The sequence below is a fragment of the Astyanax mexicanus genome, chromosome 7 (genome assembly GCF_023375975.1).
Source record: "Astyanax mexicanus isolate ESR-SI-001 chromosome 7, AstMex3_surface, whole genome shotgun sequence".
NCBI classification, from domain to species: domain Eukaryota; kingdom Metazoa; phylum Chordata; class Actinopteri; order Characiformes; family Acestrorhamphidae; genus Astyanax; species Astyanax mexicanus.
The window spans coordinates 32139312-32160793 of record NC_064414.1 but is presented as its reverse complement, the minus strand read 5'-3'; the positions used below and the strand labels follow the sequence as shown (position 1 = coordinate 32160793).

Here is a 21482-nt window from a genome sequence, read left to right as displayed (position 1 = left end):
ATTTTTGATTGGTTAGTCAATCACACACAAAAAAAACAATCTTTTTTTTTTTTTTTTAATATTCTTGATCAGGCCAAAAATGCCCTAAAACACTCAATATATGTGTCCTTATCCCAGAAGAGTAAAAATTGGCTGACTACCATTTAGGGGTGGGCGATATGGCCCTAAAATAATATCAAAATGTTTTATGGTATTTTCATGATAATGATACTCTTGGCGATACGACAAAACACTGAATTGTCAATGTCAAAAGTCAATGATCCAGAATGTCATGATACTTATAATGCATATATCCAGGATTAAAGTAAAATAAATGATGCTGGACAGATATAATCTGTCTCTATTTCTCTTTTTTGTTATTGAAGCTGATATGTTTTGGTATTTAGGGCGCTCTCTGGTGAGAATGTGTAATTGCACTGAGCATGCAGAAGAATCATTCTTACAGAGCGGATGAGTCCGATTCCAGGTTATGTTCAGTCAGACAGAGAGTGCGCTCATTCAAAAACTTCACTTTAACTACACACTTTGTTTTTACTATGGGTGAATGACCTACTGAGCTCTGATTCCCCTTCTGAAGTCTCCATTGCTCCACCAGCCGATCATGTATAGTAAAACTGATCCTCTTTTAGAGACTGCTCCCGTGAAAAGTGACCCGACACCCCAGTTTTTTGAATGAATTTATTAGGCTTAGAAGAATGGTCATTCCAGCATAATGGTACCATTAAACACAATATGTTGTCCCTTCTCTTTTCAGAAATGCTTTTGCTTTCAGTTTAAGCGATATTACACTGTCTACACTGAAAGGCATTTTCTAAGCAGTCAGTTAATCTACCCTTCAGTGTTTTCACTATTCTGCATGTATTCTTTGAGTATACAATAATGTTTGTATTATAAATAGCCTACTGTATTCTGTCTAGCTCATTTTTAAACATTTTTGAGCCGAACATTTCCTCTACTTTTTACAGCTTGTAATGAGGGTAGATATGGAATATACCCAGAACACATACTGCATGTAGATTAACTAATATATTTGTAGCCAAAAAGCATTTCTTACTAATATCTAATCAAGTACAAAAACAACTACAAAAGCTTTAATACACACTCCCAAAACACTGACCTAGTTCAAGGCCAGGCCGTCTTTGTTCATATCTTTTTTCTTTCATAGATGTCTGCTGGCCTGCCCATAGCACAGGCCTTGGGGCGGCAGTCCTTGACATCCTATGTGTTACCTGTCTGACAAAGCAGTCTGCGTTCCAGAAAAGTGCAAGGACAAGGACTCCATTCTGAGCAGAAGAGGAGTCAGACTCGAGCCAATTCTCAGCTGGTAAGAAGCTCTAAGAGCCTCTAAGTGGAGGACCTATCTAAGCAGTGATAGGAGATGTTGCTCAGTGTCAATTCTCCTCAATGCACTCCTTGTCTTCCCTTATCTGTGGTAATTAAAACATTTAAATTCCTTTCACAGAGAACAGGGAGTGAGAGATAGGACTGTTGGGAAGCATCTTGAGGAAATGTAACAGGTTGGAGGATATCAGACTCAGCAGGCCATCTACGGCCAGTGGAGTGTAGAAATATTCGTAGCCCAGTGCCAAGAAACACCATGTTCCCACACTCAAAACTTATCACATAGCCATAGCAAATCATTTTTAAAAATTTCATTCACAGTGATAAATGTAGGTTACACTTTAGCTCTAGTGCTGTTTGTTTTTGCTGTGCTGATCATTATGAATGGTACAGAAGGGAAATGCCACTGATATATAAAGCAAAGTTACATCATTAGGCTTCATCTATCACACTGTTTAACTAACTGTTAAACTTGAGTGCGTGAGTAAATTACAAGCCAGGTCAAAGATAAAAAATAACTGAAATGTATAACAAAGTACTAAATGTTATTAGAATTTTACAATAACTATGAATAAGAAAAAGCATGGAATTTGGCCAAAATACCAAATTTACTTAATAGGATCAGAATCTGGGCTGGTACTGACTATTTTAAAGTAGTGAAACATATATATATATATATATATATTTAGAATGTTTTACTTTTTATTTGGGCAAACCTTTAGAAAATGATTAAACTCATGCTTGACACTATTTTGAAAAATTAACAATTGTGCATGTTTTTAATTTGTAAGATGTATCATACATAAAATAGTAAGTGGAAGTCAAAAATATATAATATAAAATATATTTTTGTTTGCAATACAAACATGCTTTAAAGGTACTGAGGCCCATTTAAACATATAAGTTAAAACCTTTGTTATTTTAATTTTAAAGAAAGTTTTTTTTTACTAAAAATATTGGACAAAGAACAGTTAATGGTGGTCAAGGTAAAAAAAAAAAAGATAAAAAATAAATCAAAATCCATATGAAATATGTTTCTTAGATTGAGGTTACTTAATTTGGAGTTTCCACTTATCTCATACATTTGATTGCACTCCATTATAAAGACTTCAATCAGTTGTCTTTTGTTTTAGAACTGTTTTTGTAATATAGTTAGTAAATTAGTAAAATAATGATATGACAGAAATATGAAAATGTAGAATTGAAGGCCTGTTCAGATCCTGATGATACAATCTAGGATGGCTAGATGGCAGTGCTGAGGACTTACACATTAATTAGTACCAGCGGTGAACACAGGGATGGAGCAAATTAATACCTATGGCACAGAGACTGTAAAAAAGATGGACGCCGTGTCTCCGTTCCCATTCATTCAATGAAAATGAAGCCAAAATTTTCCGCCATGTTGGCGATCCTGCCACCTGATTCTGCGCAGTAGAGACCAGAGGAGGGAGAAAGACTGTGGATAGCAACCTACTCATTTAAATAACCCCGCCCCTGAGGGCTGCCTCGCGGTCACAGACTGCAGAGCTGGGCTGAGCGGAGCTGACGGTCTGTTATTGGTCCCGCCCATAAGCAGCCCTTTTACAATAACCACACCTTTTTTGAATAGAGCTGAATAACGTTTTAAAAACCGAATTCTGTGGGGATATAAAAATTTGACAATATAAGCAGAGGTTACACTAGCTGTTACATTAAAATAATGGAGGTAGAATTACAGTATATTAGAAAACAATGTGATTGAATGTTGTCTGTTTTGCCATTGAAACCTATGGGAATGGGTGGAGTTACACGGCTTTCTGCAGCCGAACAGCAGGGGGCGCCCGACCTGTGGTGGCTTCACTTTTAAGAGATGATGCTCTGTCCAGCTATATACAGTCTATGCTATGGCATGACATTGTGCTTGTACATCCAAGAATGGGTGTGAATAAAACTGAAATTTAAATAGGTTGTATAGATGCAAGTTTATAAATGAGTGAGTTTTTTCTATTCAATCACTGACAACAGTTTACTTTGAAATATAGTTTATCTTATTGTGCTGTGCAACATTATGCATAAAAGCACATTTAGTTTACTGGTGTAACCTGTTTTCACCTGTACAAGAGGCCTTTTCAGCTCTAAATCCCAATTACTTTGGTAAAGACACCATTTAGAACACTGTCTAGTATAGAGAGTGGCATACAAGACACTCATTAACAAGACACATTACTATAATGTCTTGATTATAATAATTTACTATAAGAAGGGGTAGAATACCGGGCACTCAATCGGTTATTTATTTATTTTTTTCCAAACAAGAAGGGCAGCCAATAGGGCACATTGTGTTTGTTTTACCACTCAAAAGAACTCACCGTATACCAAGTAACGCCCCCAACACTAGGAGGGTGAAGGCATGCTTCCTCCAATACATGTAAAGCCAAAAAACAGCTCTTTTTTTCCAAACTGCCACCGATGCAGCATCACTGGTTAGTCAGCACGTTTGGAGGAAAGCGCAGCAACCTAGCTCTAATACATCAGCTAATAGACACCTTTGCTGACCGAAATTTTGGAGTGATGTGTGGAGAGAGCGGCATTTTTACCCAATCAGAGAGATTCCGGTTGCTGATGGCAAGCAGCTCGAACCAAGATTCACACATAGAGATTAGATTATAGTGTCAGCCCCTCAGTCCACTGGACTGCAGAGTTTCAAGGGCACATTTCAAGCATGGGGGCACCACTGCCTTCCCTTTCCTTAGAGTCCGCCAGTGATTAGTACTAATAGAAATTGCACGTTAATAAAATACATATTTGCAAGCCAACATGCTCTGGGTGGGCCAGTTTGTTAAAGATGCAGAGACTAACCTTGTCCATGACCCTCTCCAGTGCCTTAAGAAACAGACAGATCTATCTTTCAGTAATGGAATCACTCAGTCAATGGAAAACACTACAGGATGAGCAAATCAATGTTCATAAATCAAATGAAGGTATTGCAAAACAAATAGAGATATAGATCTCAGGTATTTAAATTTAAATGGAAAAGCAATGTATTAATGTCACTTTTGGATAAATAAATCCTTTCCACATTTAACATTGTAGGACTAGACTGCGTTTTACAAGCTTTGCACAGATCTCTTCCTAGAAGTAAAAAAAAAAAAGAAGTGTTGCGGGATGATGGATACATCATACCCAAGGGGAGTTCATCGCTTACGATTCTACTGTAAATGTTTACATTCCAACATGCCGTGATGTTATCAGCTAATAGTTTCTGGAACAGGCCAAAGAGTCCTGTGAGTCGGATTATAGGCAGAGGTGGGGGTGTAGGGCATGGTAGGGGGGCTAATGTGGCGGAGGAGACAGGGTCACTGAGAAGCTGTGCTCTTTCCAAACAAAGGTATTAACTGCAGGCCATTTCCTTCCTCTCTCCTGCCCTTTGCGAAGCCTAGGTGAACACATTAACGCCTGCTGCCATGGGGCTGTGACTGTCCAAAGTGCTGTGACAAGCCTCCTTTAGTCCATGTGCTCTCACCTGGAAGGTAACTGACTTATCGGCATCAAAACTGAGGCTACATTCACACAGCAGGCAAAAGTGGCCATAGTCTAAAATCTAAAATTCTTTTTCATCAAATGTTATACAGTTGTATAATATTCACACAAAATGATTCAGTATCTGCTTATATTTTTAAATAAACCCCTCACAGTTGCCTAGATTTTAGTAGTAAAAAAATTTAATGATAAACTAATAATAAACTAATAATTTTGTGTACATTATTAAAAAAAAAGAAATAAGTATAACCTACCATGTGCCAAAGCTTTCAGTAAAGCATTCTGATTGGCTCCATGCATCATTTATTTGCATTTTGGGCATGTTTGCCTCAACATCAGTGTGCAGTCATTTCCACCAGGCTACCTTCTGTTAGGTATTTGGTCATAGTCTTCGTATATTGATAATTACCATGCGACAATCATGTTAATATTACTCTGTTTTTAAATAATTAGCTGTGTATTGTAATGGGAAATGTTAGGTAGACTTCGTGTTATTTCTTTTAGTGTGCTAGAGCTGTTCGGTCTAGGTAATATTTACTTAAAATATGTGGTGATCTCTACCCAAAAAAAAAGCTACAAAACTACAAATCTGTTACCTCAAATTTATTGAGAATATTCTAGGTAGTTTGTGGTATTGAAAAATGACATGTGTTATGCAGCAGTGTGGATCAGTTTGAGCAGCCAGATCAGAATTCATGACTTTTATGTCAATCAAAATTGACAGCTGTCATAAATGTGTTTACCTCTGGATCAGATTTGGAGTGTGAAATGTTCAGATGAATGTTGTATATAAGTTACATTAAAAACATAGTGTGAACAGTCGAAACCATCAGATTTAAGAAAATCTGAAGTAAAAACTTTAGCCATATAACGTCATTGGATTACATAAGCTTTTTTTGGATATTTTCTGCAATTATATAGACTGAATGTGAGCTGAGGGTTGCATTCGTTCAACCAACGAACCATTGAAGTTCTTTGTGTTTGTGTTGTCTTCTGTTGTGTGATGAAAATGTCATTCCAGAATGGAATGAAGTGACACACCCCTGTCTGACTTTGGCTGTGCTCTTTATATCAAAAAGCCTTTAGGAAAATATGAGGCTATTCAGCAGAATTTACAATAGCAAATGTAGCTTGTGTGAAATGCCTCTATCAAGTGACTAACCATCATTCTATTAAGATGCTTTGTCATTCAGTCTACCGAAACAGAACAGACAGCAAGACACAAACCCACGGATTGAGTGGCTCAAGTTGGCTCTTTGTCGGACTTATTTTAATTCCCTGCCAGCTAAATGCTGCATATGTCGTGTGACAGAAACATAAAATCACAAAGGATTATGGTTCTCTTGTCGGTGTGTGTGGTAATTGCAGGGATTTAGGTAAAGGAGGTAAAAGAGAACAAGACAATTCGCTAGACCTTTCCCAATTTGTTTATGCTGCATTTTTTTCTATGTACGTGTGTATGGATATATATGCGTGTGCTGTGTATGGGCAGGGGTTGGCAGCTTCAAGCTTGTCCACACAATCAGAAAGCAACGCTCTTCACACTGAAGTGAAATGTTTGCATACTTCTTTGCTATGCATTTTTGCATAAACACAGACATCTGAATGGTACTCCAACATGGTCCAATAACACAAAGCCTTAAAAGAAAACTGACTTGAGGCACTTCAGTTCTATGTGGACACAGATAATACATAGACCTACATGGGACAACAAAACACCCATTCCTATTTATTTCTTTAAAATACTAATAATGCTATTAATGTTGTTTTAAGATTTAAATTCTTATATAAATGTCCTAAATCACTTTGAGGGATATAATAGAAGAGCAGCATTTGATTACTTTAGGCGGCATTCAGAGTGAAATGTTCAAAGTGATGCAATGAATTAAGTTTTGTTTTCTGCAGTTTTACAAGTCAAGCCTAAATCTTGTATGTGATATTACAGAAGAGAGAGCTAATTTGATATTTGATTTATAGATTATATTAAATATTATTCTCTTTTCCTGTTTAAACATATAAAACCATAGATAATGCAAAAACAAGTAGTTCCATTAATTAAATAGTTTCAAATACTTTTAGCTATATTTTCTGATACTTTACAGGTATTTTTCTTTCAGTACTGGTAATCAGGATTCAGAACAAAAATCATGCACACTCATAGTGGACAAATAAATGTTTTAGCCTGGATGTGGCTAGTTAGCATAGCTAGCAGTAGCATGTTAAGAGCATGCTCATTTCAGGAGAACAAAATTACCAGTCGGTTGACATCCAAAATTACTTTTAATACCCAGTAACACTGTGTTAATAATAAATGTTTTTAATTGTCATAAATAGTACTATACATACTTATATCAAGTGTATTATACCTTGTCATTTTCTTTTAGGTATTGTGAATGTTAAGGAATGTATCAGTGATTGTTTTGAATTCCACAAAGTATAAAATGATTCACAAGTGTTAAAAAATCAAATTAAATTCATGCCATATTTCTTTTAAATTGTTTAAGTAGGGATTTTCCTGATACAAATGTGTTTGAATATAAACTATGGAAAGGGCTACATATATAATTCCTTCACTATTGTGCAGCTAAACTATACATCCTACATGAGAGCTCTGAATTCAGGTTTGTGAGATTGTGATTAGAGATTAGCAGTGTTTTTGTTATATCTGCAGAGTGCCATTGCCTAGTTCATTTATGGGGGTGTTGTCTCTTCGACAGCACATGATTAATGTGTACTGTCCCCTAGCCAGCCTCTGTTGTGAAACACTGACATGGTCTATTGACAGTATCTGAATCATGCAGCTGTGTGCAAAGGCTGCTTGAACTCCTTGTGTGAAATATATTTATTACACTATAATGGTGTTAACTTATGGAATGGAATTATGTGATTGCTTTTAAAATGTATACTTCAAGTATTAGTGTTTCGATCAATGCAGCAATGTATTTCATAGCTTTTAATTTTTTCATATTTTTACAGTTCTGTGTGACCAATAGGCCAATATAAGTGACCAATAGAAATTCTCCAAAATCGATTATTATGTTTTTTTTTAATCCTGTAATACTTAAAAAATACATATATGTTGAGCCTGTTTTTAAAATTACATAAAATCCTTTCCACTCATCACTGGGATTTGTTTGAGCAGATATACCAAATATACAGCTCTAGAAAAAAATAGAGACTACTTAAAAATTATGAGTTTCTTTGATTTTACCTAATTGAAATCAAACCAAGATGGACTGCTTGAATTTTTGCACCAGGAGTGGAATAAAGTTATCCAAAAGCAGTGTGTACGAGAACATGCCAAGATGCATGAAAACTCCACCAAATATTGATTTCTGTACTCTTAAAACTTTATGAATATGAACTTGTTTTATTTGCATTATCTGAGGTCTGAAAGCTCTGCATCTTTTTTCTTTCAGCCATTTCTAATTTTCTGCAAATAAATGCTGACAATGACAATAACATATTTTTATTTGGAATTTTGGAGAAATGTTGTCTGTAGACAACAATGTTTATTTTTATTTTATACTCAAACATTTACCTATAATTAGCAAAATCAGAGAAACTGATTCAGAAGCTGAGCTGTATGTGTTGTGCAGTCAACCTCTGTCAACCTGCAGAGCAACATACCAGCGAACAAGGCGATGAACGATGTGTGTTAATTATGTTTTAATGTCCTAATTTAACGCGAAATACAAATACGCTACAAGACCCATGTAGGTCTATATACTTTTTTTGGAGAAAAAAAACAATAGCTTCAAAAGCTTTTTAAATCATTAATTTTACCAAACGTTTCATACTTAAATAATGCGATAAATAATCTGAAACTCTAATAAAAACGCACGTCGAACACAACAGGCTTAGGGTAGCATTTGAAATGTAATTATCTTTTTATACTAACCGATAATAGAGATTGACATATAGACAACTAATTAAACAACTAAAATGTATCAAGATTGAAACTTTCACATTCCTACGTTTAAAACAACCAGGCAATCTACTTATATTTAAATCCCTACTTAAATATTTGTTTAAATTGCTATGCTACTAAAATAGCCTGCCGTGATTCAGTGTATTTAAACTCATATCACTGTTGACTATTTTATTTAGAATACGTTTTATTTTAAAAATAAATTTTATGTATTTGTGACAGAAGTGTCAAAATCAGAATAGCATACAATTAGGCCAAATTCGGGCTCTAATGTGTCTTAAAGAAAGAAAAAAGAAACAAACTTCAAGTATATTTGCAAATAGTCGAGCGGATTTAAATGAACATTAAACTGAATTATATTTTCTATCTTTTTATGGAAAAAAAAACAACAACAAAAAAAACACGTATAGTATGAAGCTGAATTAAAATAGTTGTTTTAAGATGCTGTTTTAACCATGCCCATGCAATTAATCGTAATTTATTAAAGATTGGATTTTGAATTGTAGTTCTATGGGGTTTCTCGGCATGCGTAAGTCGCCGTCTTTGACACATCAAACACTATAGACATGATCTCTTCTCAAAGAGCTACACCACAGTCATTAATGTAAGCTAAAACTTGCTCTAAATTGCGAGCCATGTCTTACATTAATCTCGAAGCACGACCATCGAATAAGCACTGTCTACATTTTATTTTTGCATTCTTACAGTTAAATGAAAACTTCCAAATGTATACCACCACGTTTATTGCAAATTATAGAAACCTTGCAAAGTGACTTTTGACACTGACTTTCACGTTGATTCAAGGGTCCTTAAATGTATTGGTCAGTGCGCTTCCAGGCTTGGGGTGTGAACCCAGGGAATTCTCTGTCAGTATACAGTGTGCAGTTTGAGTCATTTTAAAGTATACAAATAGAAATAATCCACATTTATATACTACTTGCTACCAAAACAAGTATATTACATGTAACAAAAAAGTTTAGGCACTTACTTGTATTTCTGAAATACGTTTTGATTATTTTTTTTTACATCAAAATAAAAGTCATGGTTGAAAACAAATGTTTTTTTCAGTATTCTCATCCATTTAACATGCATAAGGAGCGACCCTGCACCACATGCCCTAAGATGAATCTATGTCCTTTAAAAAACGTATCATTTCAGTAATGACAGAATGACAGGCTACCTCGTAATCAGACTATAGGACACAAGCACCAGCTGAAGCTGTCAGTACAGGCCACCGTGCAGCGTGGTGGTGGAGAGCCAGGGCTGGATGCAGTACATATAAGGGCAGTATTGATAGGACTGGTAGAAGGGCAGGAAATGTGGGGAGTGCGCGTCCTCGACCCTGTACTGCCGCTGGTCGTCCTTCACCAGGACCCTCACCGCTACTCTCTTGGCCAGCGTCGCCGTGGAGGTAGCTGCCAGCTCGGCCGCAATCTGCCGCCGTTTGGTTTTGTATCTCCTGTTCTGGAACCAGATCTTAACCTGGGTTTCGGTCAGTTTCAGAGCCCCCGCCAGATCCGCGCGCTCGGGGCCGGACAGGTATCGCTGCACGTGAAAGCGCCGCTCCAGCTCGCAGACCTGTGCGTGGGAAAATGCGGCGCGAGACCTCTTCTTGTTGGATTTCGGCGGGTGATGAGAAAAATCACAGCTGTCCACTTTCTCCCCGTCAGTGTCCGGATGCAGCTCGAGATCTGTTTAGAAACCGATAAGTTGATCAATAAGAGGCCGCTTGGGATAAGCAGATAAATTTAGTTGATTACTGGCATTTAGCATGGACTTACAGATCATATTTTTTTTGCGTGGATGTCAAGCCAAAGCAAGCATTTTTATCTATATAGATTTTGTTTATACATATAGACCTTTTTTATAAAAGTTTATAATAGTGTATATATACTATTTGAAAAGCGCCAGTTTACTTAACCGTATAGGCTGTACAAAAAATCACTAATTTAACAGTTTACTTAAAAGTAAGTGAACTGCCTGACCTTTAAGTTATTGGCAAACTGGTATTAGAGGTTGATGTACATTTCACATGTTTCGGCTAAATTGTAAATTGGTCACGAGACATTTCTGAGAGAATAGAAAAAGCAAAATGTTGTCACATAAATAATCACGCCAGTTTGCAGTTAGGCTACATAAAAGGCCAGTTCCCAAGCCTTCTATAATACTGATATAATATGTATAATAACTTACTTACTGTAAAAATAAAATAATACAGAAATTTGCAGTACTGTAACAAATGCTACTAATACTACAGCCAAACAACGTCAACGATAGTAATAATAATAATAATAATAATAATAATAATAATAATAATAATAATAATAATGAAGAAGGAGAAGATAAAAAACGTAATACAATGAAATAACTGCTTAATAGCAACTTAAATAACTTTCTTAATAGCAATCATCAGAATCAGCTCTATAATTACATTATAACAACATACACGTTATTTTAGTTAATTAATTATTTAATTCATTTATTTATTTATTTTATAAATCAGACATGGGCCACTTCTATAGCACAGATTGTTATGGTCTTACCGTGCTGTTTTTCCGAGTGTGGATATTCTTCTCCCGTAGATTCTTCTTCACACGACTGACGATCAGATAATGTGTCGGCATCAAGCAGACAGGGCACGTTTGTGCTGTTTCTGCTGCTTTCATCCTCATTGCTGTCCTGAGAGTGAGCAGATCCAGCACAGCTCAGCCCTTCTGATTTCACCAGGAGCTCAGAGTTGGTGTATTCCCCAGACAGCTGGATACTTCTCGGAGAGTCAAGTCCTTCCCTTAAAATGTTGTGGATGGAAAACGAGGTGCGGTAGCTCGCCATTTACACCATCTATAATATGGCAAAGCACAAACACAAAGCTCCACTGTGTAGAGAAAAATGTTGTTGTCTCCTGGTGAGATCTTCTGTTAGGACTGAACTCGTGATTTTCCACTGCTTGAAGTTTGGTTTAATTGTGCTGAGACGCTTTGTGGCCAAATCAAGAAGCAAAGTGTCAGAAAATGTCATGTCTGCATCAGCAGTGGCTCTGCTGCCTCCGCGCCGCACCACTGGCCTTAGTGGTGCTTTCGCTCCGCCCTCACTTCTCCTTCTTCGCTCTACCTTCCGCTCACACTCCCTAAAGACTTCATAAAAGCACCCAGCGCGCTGCGTGTTTGGCTATACTTCACTCTGAGAATGTGAGTTTGTCATTTAAAACGACTCGCATGTGTGTTCTTACTTCAATTGCAAATTGACAACTGAAGTGGAGTTCTGGAGCGCACTGTCTGCATTTACTGCGCAAATACAGAGCAAGCATGCTGCTCCTTGGCAGGATTTTTGTTTATTTTATTTTTTTTCTTTCTTGAGACGTGACGTCAAAGTGTTAAGCTCTTCATTGGGAATGAATGTATCTGCGTTCTGTATTGTAAAATATACTGAGCGCCCTGAACACACAACTTTTGATTCTATAAAGCAACATGCATGTAAAAGAGATTGCGTGAAAAAAAAACATAGAAAAAACATTAAAAAACTTGAACTAATTTACCAATTTAATGGTACTAAGATAATTCTTAGATGGTGGAGCGAGCTTTACACTGAGCTCTCTCTCTTTTTATCTCTTTCTCTCAGTTCGACGTTCCTGCTAAGACGCTTCGGGGAAACTAGGCCCAGTTTCGGTTGTAGAAATTCGGTGTTGAGATTAAACTTCTGCTGCATTATTTAGCTGTCTTAGTATGTTGGCGTGTGACTTCAAATAATGCAAAAAAAAAAAACTAAAAATGAGAAATTGAGGTTTACTTATTATGTAGACTGACTGATCAATTTCAGTAATAAAAAAGTTATTTTTTTCTCAATATGCTGTTCCTGCTTCCAAATCTGAAAACGGGAATACAGCGCATATAGAAATCAGTGTCTCGTTATTTCAGTAAGTCATTACTTTCACATGCAAGAATGTCAAAGCCAACTAATAATTTATGTACACTATAACTTCAATACAATACGTGATACATATAAGTAAGCATTGTTTTAAAGCTTCAATGCCTGTCTGTAAAGTTTCAGTACATTTTACACACTAAAAAAAGAGGTATAATATAAGTACTTTCTTGTACTCAAAGGTACACTTAACCAACCGAAAGATACATTAGGTATTCTAGATCATTGTACTAATAAACAATATATATTTTAATTATACATTTTTTTATAAAAAAAAAATAAAAACAAGACAATTTTGAATCATCAAGTTCTTGGCCATATCCAGTTGATGACACTGTTTATAATATTTACTGGTACAAAAAACATGGCTTCAAAAAAAAAAAGACTTTCACTGAAAGGTACTATGTTGTAGCCCAATATAGGGTGCAGCCCCAGTGACGAGCTTTGTACTCTTTTAAGTAAGAATCTGTACTTTATTTTCTTAGTGTGTAGTTTTTATGTGTATATTTTTTATATTTCACCATATTAATCTTTATATTTTCCATCATGACCATCTTGTTTTAACCCGTTCATCATGTGTACTTATAGCCGACGAAGTATGTGACTGCTAACTGTGCAGTGTAGAATTGTGAGTGAAATATAGGCTGATTCAATTTGCTTTTAAGTACACAGCAAGTGTGTGTTAATTAGAAAGCTAACCCACTTCTTTTTCAATTCAATGTAGTTCTTCCGGAATTAGATGTAGAGTGGTGGTCATTCAACACATGACCTTAATATTGCTTTTGTCGCTGAATGCAACCAAATTCTGACAGCATTGCTCCAGAATCTAAAAGAGTGCCCTCTCTGGACAGTAGGGACAGTTACACAAACAAAAGCAGAATTAACTATTTTTAATACCTATGATTTCAGATGAAACAATGAATAAACAGGTTTTTCAATGCTCGATACATACACTTGTTGTTACATTTATTTGCTTTTATAACCAGGAAAATGTTAGTCTCTTTATCATGAGTGTCCCATAGGTGTTGTTAGAACAACTGTCGTGTCTGACTGCTATTGATTTGAAGGTCATGGGACATCTAACATACAAAACAGTTTAAACACACAATGTCGGGAAGAAAAAAAAACAACCAACCTACAGCTGCCAGTTTCCATAACGCGTGCCATTTTATTTGCATTATAGCTTTCAGCGCATTCGCTCCTTCATGTTTATGTTGAAAACCTTACGTTAACGCCAGTTTAGGATTTTCCTTCTTTTAGTGTCACTTAACCGTAACAGGCTTTAAACGCCAGTAAAATAGAGTAATCTAGTGACACACGTCATCATTTATATATTATATTAATGGCTGTTAATGTGTTTATACAGGTCACTATGTTTAAATAGTAATTAGTTTAATTACTATTACTACTACTAGTTCTACTTCTACCCCATTGCAGCAGCTAATATAAATAAAAAGATATTCTAAGTCTAAAGATATTAATGACCTATACAAACGTAACAGTATCTGTTTATAGACTGTTGGATTAGACAAGTAAATAATTTGGGAAGATCCACCGCTTATAGTTTGTAAATGTGTTTGTTTGAAATAGGATTGTAGCGCCACCACGTGGCCTCTTGTTACTTAGCAGTCTTGTGTTCTACCTGTTATTCTCGCCAGAGGGCGCACATACTTAAACATGCTGACAATGAATACTCTCTTCCACCAAGACGATCGATTTTCTTATTCAAATTACAAACCACTCAACCCAATATGTAATGCAATATCTGTGTAACAGACATGATTTAGTATCTGTGTATGAAAAATTCTAGCAAATGAGCAACCTGAAGGCACAGGTTAGTAGTACAGACTATTCAGATTTTTACACACACACACACACACACACACACACACACACACACACACACACACACACACACAATATATATTTTCTAGAAAATTTGTGAAGGAGTTTATAACAAATAGTAATGATGCATAACTATTAATGAAATGTATGAAATTAATTAATATTACTTAATATTACTATTAAAGCGTATATATATATATATATATATATTTATTATTATTATTATTATTATTATTATTATTATTATTATTATTATTATTATTGTTATTGTTTATTTATTTATTTATTTATTTATTTATTTATTTATTTATTTATTTTATTTCTTATTTTCACTTTAATTGTTGCTATCCGTTTGAATCGTAAAGTCCCAGTCTGTTATTAGGCAGCTATGAGAAACAGAGCACAGAGCACGAACTAAATTCACAATGAGGATTGTATTTTTTTTCCTTAATGACCCTCGAAAAAAGTATATATGCGATTTTAATCTAGCTCTAAAAAGACGTCTCTGTGAAATTGAAAAAAAAAATTAAATATACTATTAAATATTGTGCATGTATAAAACACACATATAATAATAATAATAATAATAATAAAATAATAATAATAATAATAATAATAATAATAATAATAAATTATACGACTACTACTACTAATAATAATAACATTTCTAAATGTTTTCCTATTATAGTAATATCAGTCATCCAAAAGTATTAAGCATTCAGTATACATGTTTGGTCAAGAGGGTAATTAATATGTGCTTGTGCACAAAAAAAATGTTTGTATAAAATATTTATTGCTAAAAAAATTAAATAATCTTGGTGATTGCGCACGGTCGCACGCACGTTTTTTTTGTTCAGTTCTTGTCACATTATTCCTTGCATTTATTCTGAAAAGCATGTACTGATTATCTGTTATCACAGGTTGCCCTTTGTAGCCCCCAAAAACGAAACATGAACTTTACTATGTGATATACAAGTTTATTTGGTTTGATTATTCACATGTGCAAACAGCAAACATCCCACACAGGCCAGTTCAATCACGTGGCCTCTGCTTCTGCATTTTATTTTAAACACTGTGACTTTATGTGATGCTTGTCTCCTGTTTGCAATCCCACAAGAACCCACATACTGCAAATAAACACTGCTCGTTGCGTGTTTATGGTGATTAAACTTATCACCATATTGGGGTTTCTATCCCTTACTTCTGTTTACACGTTATAAAAAAACACGTAGGCCTAGAAGTGTAGATCATCAGGTGTTACTGCGATTCAAAAGCTGGGTGTATTAAGAAACAGGTTGTGTGGCCACACTGTCTTATATTTTAACCCAGTGCTAATCTGGCGTAGCCAAATCACGAAATGACGCTCAGGCTAATTGAACGGATTCAGGATTTGAATCCAGCTGGATTGACATTAATTGTTGATGCTAATCCTGCAGTGCCAGCCATCCATCTGTAGTAGGACTGAAATCTGTCCAAATGTTATTTGGGCCTGACTACTATTGCCCAGGAGACATTGTTTAGGGAAACTCAAGGCCTCCTAAGCCTGATGGAAGAGCTCCTATCTCCTACACAGATACAGATCGCGGTGTGTGAACGCGTCGTGGCGAGGCGGAGTCCCGAGGCATCGCCGCTCTGTCGCCAGCACTATTTACACTGAAGGCTCCGAGCCACTTATCCTGACACCAGGTATGTCCTACCGGTAGTGCAGTAGTCAGGAGAAGTGCTCACCCGCGCTATCAGGACAACCCCTCTCTGACGCTCTGTTTACATTTCTATTCATCTCCATTAAAAGCGTGTGTAGTGGCAAACCTCGGCAGGTCCTGTAGGATAAACTCGCGGCTATTGGGACTTTAATGGCCTCTAATACGTAGTGGACGAATTAAACACCTTTTATGTATTTTATCTCCCTTTTATGAATTTACGAATTAGTTAAGCGACTTGTCAGGTGTGGAAAATGAATAAAAAAATAAAATTAAAAAAATAAAAATAAACTTTAACACCAATTGCATAAACGTTCGGATTACGGTAAATTCATGTATTTAGACTATGTAATCGACTCATTGCAGCATTTTCTAAGCCCTTACGTTACAATCTGTCCATATGTTTTTTTTTCTTTTTTCCACAATGTTAAACAGGTACTAAATCGCCCAGTAGACTTATTCATCGCTGTTCTCGTGCTCTGCAATTACTGATACGCATCACCGCAGATGCAGCAGAAAGTAACAATTGCGTCTCGCTGAATGACCTAACTCTGATATTAATGTCCATCCTTTATGTCTGTTTAAGTTCCCCGTCAGGCCTCTGCTTTTCGTCAGGGAGCGCAGTGGGCGTCTGGCCTCTCTCAGCACAAACGCCCCTTCAACAAATGGGCTCAGGCCTGATTTTGGGAAAATGCGGATGAATCAGTATATTAAGTCTGCAAACACGTCCACTTAATTTAATCAGAGATCGCCCTGAACATTCTGTGTCTGCCTTTATTTTTCTTTATAACTGCACTCAGAAACACGCGAACTGTGTTTTTTACCCCATTACGTCGTATTTTCTGTTCTTTACAAAAAAGAAAAAATATAATTTTTTATTTATTTCAAATCACACATGCCTTTGAGACAGCTCAAATGTACGGAACTAGGCGCTGCTTCATTACCCACTCCTCTCCCCTCATAAAGGGGGGCTAAGGGGGATGCAAAACTGCTTAACTACACATCAGATAACATTATGATAGCAGGACAGACTAAATGGTTTAAACACACAGGTCCTAGATAAAGGTCATGCTTTAATGAGACACATGGACTCGACCTGCATAAGATATGGTCCAGAATAGATTACTGATTAAGATCCAGTTTTTTCACTTTTGATTTCTTGTGCCATGTCTGATGTACTAAAAAAACTGACTATTAAAGTCGAGGCAACATACACCAATACAATGTGGTTAAAACACACAATTTGTTGGGAGGTTGAAGTATTTTCAAAGGTTCTTCTTTATATAGAACATAGAACAATGACAAAGAACCGCGTAATTAATGCAGAACGTTTTAATAATAGTTTCAATGTTTTAATTATCATTTGACGTTTAAATAGCCATTCAAATGTTTAAAACTATATTTTAATAACCATTTTGTTGTTTAATACTGTAGGTGAACAATGAAAAAGCAAATAAAAATATATTTTAACTATTGTTCAATGTTAAAATAACCATGTGAAAGTTCAATACCCCCTTTCAATGTTTGATCTCATTATGGATGTTAACAAATAACAAATGTTTAAAACTATGGTTTAATGTTTAAATAACGTCCAATGTTTAAACTTATGAATAACATTTAAATGTTTCAAACCTTTTAGCACAGTTTTTAAACATTTCAAAATTGTGTTCTATTTAGCACCAAAGGGCTCCACTGTTGTTACAAGTTACATATATATTTTTGTTCTTTAGAATCTGTTGACTGTGTAAAGCTGATTTGTGATAACGCCTGCTATACAGATACATCTGGGATATTATGTTCATTGAAATTAGTCCAGCATTGCAATTTCCACGTGCTTTACTGAAGACATTTTGTTCCTAACTCTTAAGAGTGCCTCAGTGTCTAAAACTGTCTCAAGATTTGGTCCAGCGCAAAGCAGGATTGAACAATTTTGCAGTATCATGAGATGCCAGCGCCTTAAACATTAATCAGTAATACTTTACGTTCAACACAATTAGTTCCACCAGAAACAAAAAACAAAACAAACACAATAAAACAACAATAACTTCATTTACATGCATTCAGCAGTCGCAGTTATACATCAAGAACTTCTCCAACGTAAAGTGTCCACCACACTGTTACCTTTTTTGAGTGATACTGATAGTCATAATGAAACATGCCGTTGGGGCTACTACGGGACGAGTGTAAAGCTTGTTATTTGCGGGAAAGGGAGCCTACAAGATGGTGAAATGTCATCGTTGCACTACCAGGCGCGGATGCCCTGCAGAGGTCCTTGGCATGGTGAAACGGTTGTCCCTTGGGCTGCCTGAGGTTGGGAGTGCGTCCCGAGATTACTGAGGCTCATGCTCATTAACGGGCTGGCCGCTGTGTTTGCCGGTAACGCCGGTAGAGTCGGATATGTGCAGTTATAGGCGTTAGTATAGGCGGCGTTATTATAAGTGGAGTAACCGTTGTACGTGTACGGGTTGGGCCCCACGGCATAAGTCGCGTTGTAATTCTGTGATCCGGATAAGCAAGGCTTGCCGTCCCGAACCAGGACGGGTACTGCCACGCGCCTCGGCGGTGGAGGGTGGGGGTGTCCCGCCATCTCCAAAGTTTTGTCCTGCCGCTGTCTCTTGCACTTGTATCTGCGGTTCTGAAACCAGATCTTGACCTGTGTGGACGTCAGCTTGAGGGCGCTGGCCAGGTGCTCCCGCTCCGGGGCGGACAGGTAGCGCTGCTGCTTAAACCGCCGTTCGAGCTCGAAAACCTGCGCCTGCGAGAAAAGCACGCGCGGCTTGCGCCTGCTGCGCGGCCTTGGCGCCCTCTCCGAGTCCGACACATCAGCTTCACAGTCTGGAGAGCGCACCGCTGCCCCGCAACCTTCTGTAACACATCCACGGCATAGAGCAGTTTAACAAACACAGATAATATATAAAGAGGAAAATGTCAGCAACAACAACAACAAAATAAATACTAAGTAGAAAACAACAGACCTTGAGATCACTGTTGGACAGACAAGGCCAAATAAGCATGCAGTTTATTAAGTATTAAGATTATCTGAAGTGCTAAGGAGAGAATGTTTAAAATTATATTGGATTTAGTTATCATTTAACAGTCCGTTGGGAAACCCAACCATTTTCATAAAGTTTTTTTAACTTGTGTATGTGTATATTCAAAATAAAAGGATATTTTATATATATATATATATATATATATATATATATATATATATATATATATATATATATTCAAAATAAAAGGATATTTTATTCTCATTGTGCTAAACAATCATAACATAAATACAAATTAATTCGTTAATACAAGCCAAATATATATATATATATATATATATATATATATATATATATATATATATATATATATATATATATATATATATAATTTTTTTCTTCAATAATACATTTAGACGAAATTAATTTAGTGACTAGGTTCTTCAAATTTAACTTCCACAATTTCCAAAAATCCAGCCCATGTAATTTGTTTATAGCCTTTTCAGCCTTTAAAAGTTGACTTCACTCACTGCTTTCCTGTTCTTCAAGATCCTCCTCCAGCTTGGGATCCACGACGTGTCCCAAAGAGGTATGGGCGAAGATCGGGGGAGAGAGGCTGCTTTCCACCAGGCCGTCCTGCACGGAGAGCGCATTGAGGAAAGCCATTCTGTCCTCGCTGTCAGAGAAGGCCGGGCTGTCCGCGCCGCCGAGCGCACAAGACGGTGGACTGTGGAAGCGCGACTGCCAGTCGGCCTGCGAGAGCGCCTGCTGCTGTAGTTGCTGCTGCTGCCCTGGAAGTGTCCACGGCCCGTGTAAGTGTTGGGCCTGCTGCTCCAGCTTCAGTATGTCCTTGACAGAAAACGGCGTTGACGTTACTGGGCTAGGAAGCATCATCGGCCTGCTGTGCTCACAGGGCACATGTGCAGTATCGGCTCCTGGGGGCACCAACGAGCCTCGCGCTTTAGAGAGAAAATAATAGCTTTTCAAATAAAAAGCAGCAGGTTCATAGAAACATAGTCTTCTAGTCGTCCATTATCGGGAAGGCAGGAGGGTTGTGGGTTCGTAGCGGCAGGGGTTGGCGCACAGAGAGACGAGGGTGGACGCCTCTCGCCTCGTGCCAGCATTGAGCCCTCAAGCTGATGTGTGTTTTGCTGGAGTCCGTGGTGGAAAGGCATTGCTGCGACGCGGTGATGTCACGCTGCCGGGGCGGGAAGAAAACTGAAGGAGTGCTGCCCCTTCTCCCAAAGCTCAAAGCCACGAGCTGCTGTTCTTCTTGGTCTGTTTGAGTCAGAGTGAGCACATCTGATAAGCGATAATCCCACTGTTGTAGGCTCTGATCACACCGTCTCTGATTTTAGAACAGCTCTTTTACCCGCACATGCAACGGTATAGGACAATTAAAAGCTTGGTTTAGATTATTTACGCGGCCAAATTACACACTAGCTCAACAGGCCTGCAGTTTATTACGCGTTGTCTTGCTCAAACAGATATATATGTAAGACTCTTTATCTCGAGCTTCAACTATGGACCAGGACCCAAAAACCTTTTTATGCACTGCGTTGATTTTAGGAAAGTTCATCCAGGGTGAAAATGTGAAATCGTCTGTTATAGCCTACACGTTCCAGGTGGAATTACAAATTCTTTCTCACAGTTAATAAGTATAATCAGAGTATTTCAAATACAAAATATCCCCATAATCACCATTGGCCTTTATTTTAAACTCGAGAGCAGTTTGCTTGTGAATTCTTATGCATGTTTTTTTTATGGATGTTTACACATGACTCCTTAGAGTGTGTCTACCTGCGTGCGTAAGGTGTTGTGTATTGGGATGTTGGGTGATTTAGTCATTCTAATTTAAGAACTTTATACAAAAACACATTGTATAAAAATACTGCATATAGTAAATCATATACATAAGTTAAATAAACAATTTAATTACGTTTTTTTTTACATTATTTATATTTATTATTTACAATCATTTAATTGGTTAACTCTTGGTAGACAAAAGCTTGTGTAAAGAAATATTTAATCCATCAAAATCTCATTATCATTATAACAATATACGTAATGGACACTAGTAATAACAATACAAGTCGCCACTCTCAAGCAAAAACTTTGTATGTCCATTTTTGCGTTTTTCATTTTTACATATTTTTCCTGGTCTGTCTAAAACAGTTTTTTTAATACAAATTATCAAAAAAAAAACAAAAAAAAAAAACTAAATCACCGATG

The 21482-nt window shown here is 36.8% G+C and overlaps 2 protein-coding genes across 2 annotated transcripts; both read right to left on the bottom strand.

Annotated features, from left to right (window-relative positions):
• Window positions 1–9461: 9461 nt before the first annotated feature.
• Window positions 9462–11913, bottom strand: nkx3.3 (NK3 homeobox 3). The gene is made up of 2 exons (XM_007240376.4): window positions 11335–11913; window positions 9462–10482 (listed from the first exon to the last, which is right to left on the bottom strand). The coding sequence occupies exons 1-2, from the start codon at window positions 11621–11623 to the stop codon at window positions 10013–10015; spliced, it is 759 nt and encodes a 252-aa protein (XP_007240438.2). The 5' UTR covers window positions 11624–11913; the 3' UTR covers window positions 9462–10012.
• Window positions 11914–18075: 6162 nt separating this feature from the next.
• Window positions 18076–20438, bottom strand: nkx2.3 (NK2 homeobox 3). Its single transcript, XM_007240375.4, has 2 exons — window positions 19781–20438; window positions 18076–19122 (listed from the first exon to the last, which is right to left on the bottom strand). Exons 1-2 carry the CDS (start codon window positions 20142–20144, stop codon window positions 18500–18502), a joined length of 987 nt encoding a protein of 328 aa, XP_007240437.1. The 5' UTR covers window positions 20145–20438; the 3' UTR covers window positions 18076–18499.
• Between the last annotated feature and the right edge of the window lie 1044 nt (window positions 20439–21482).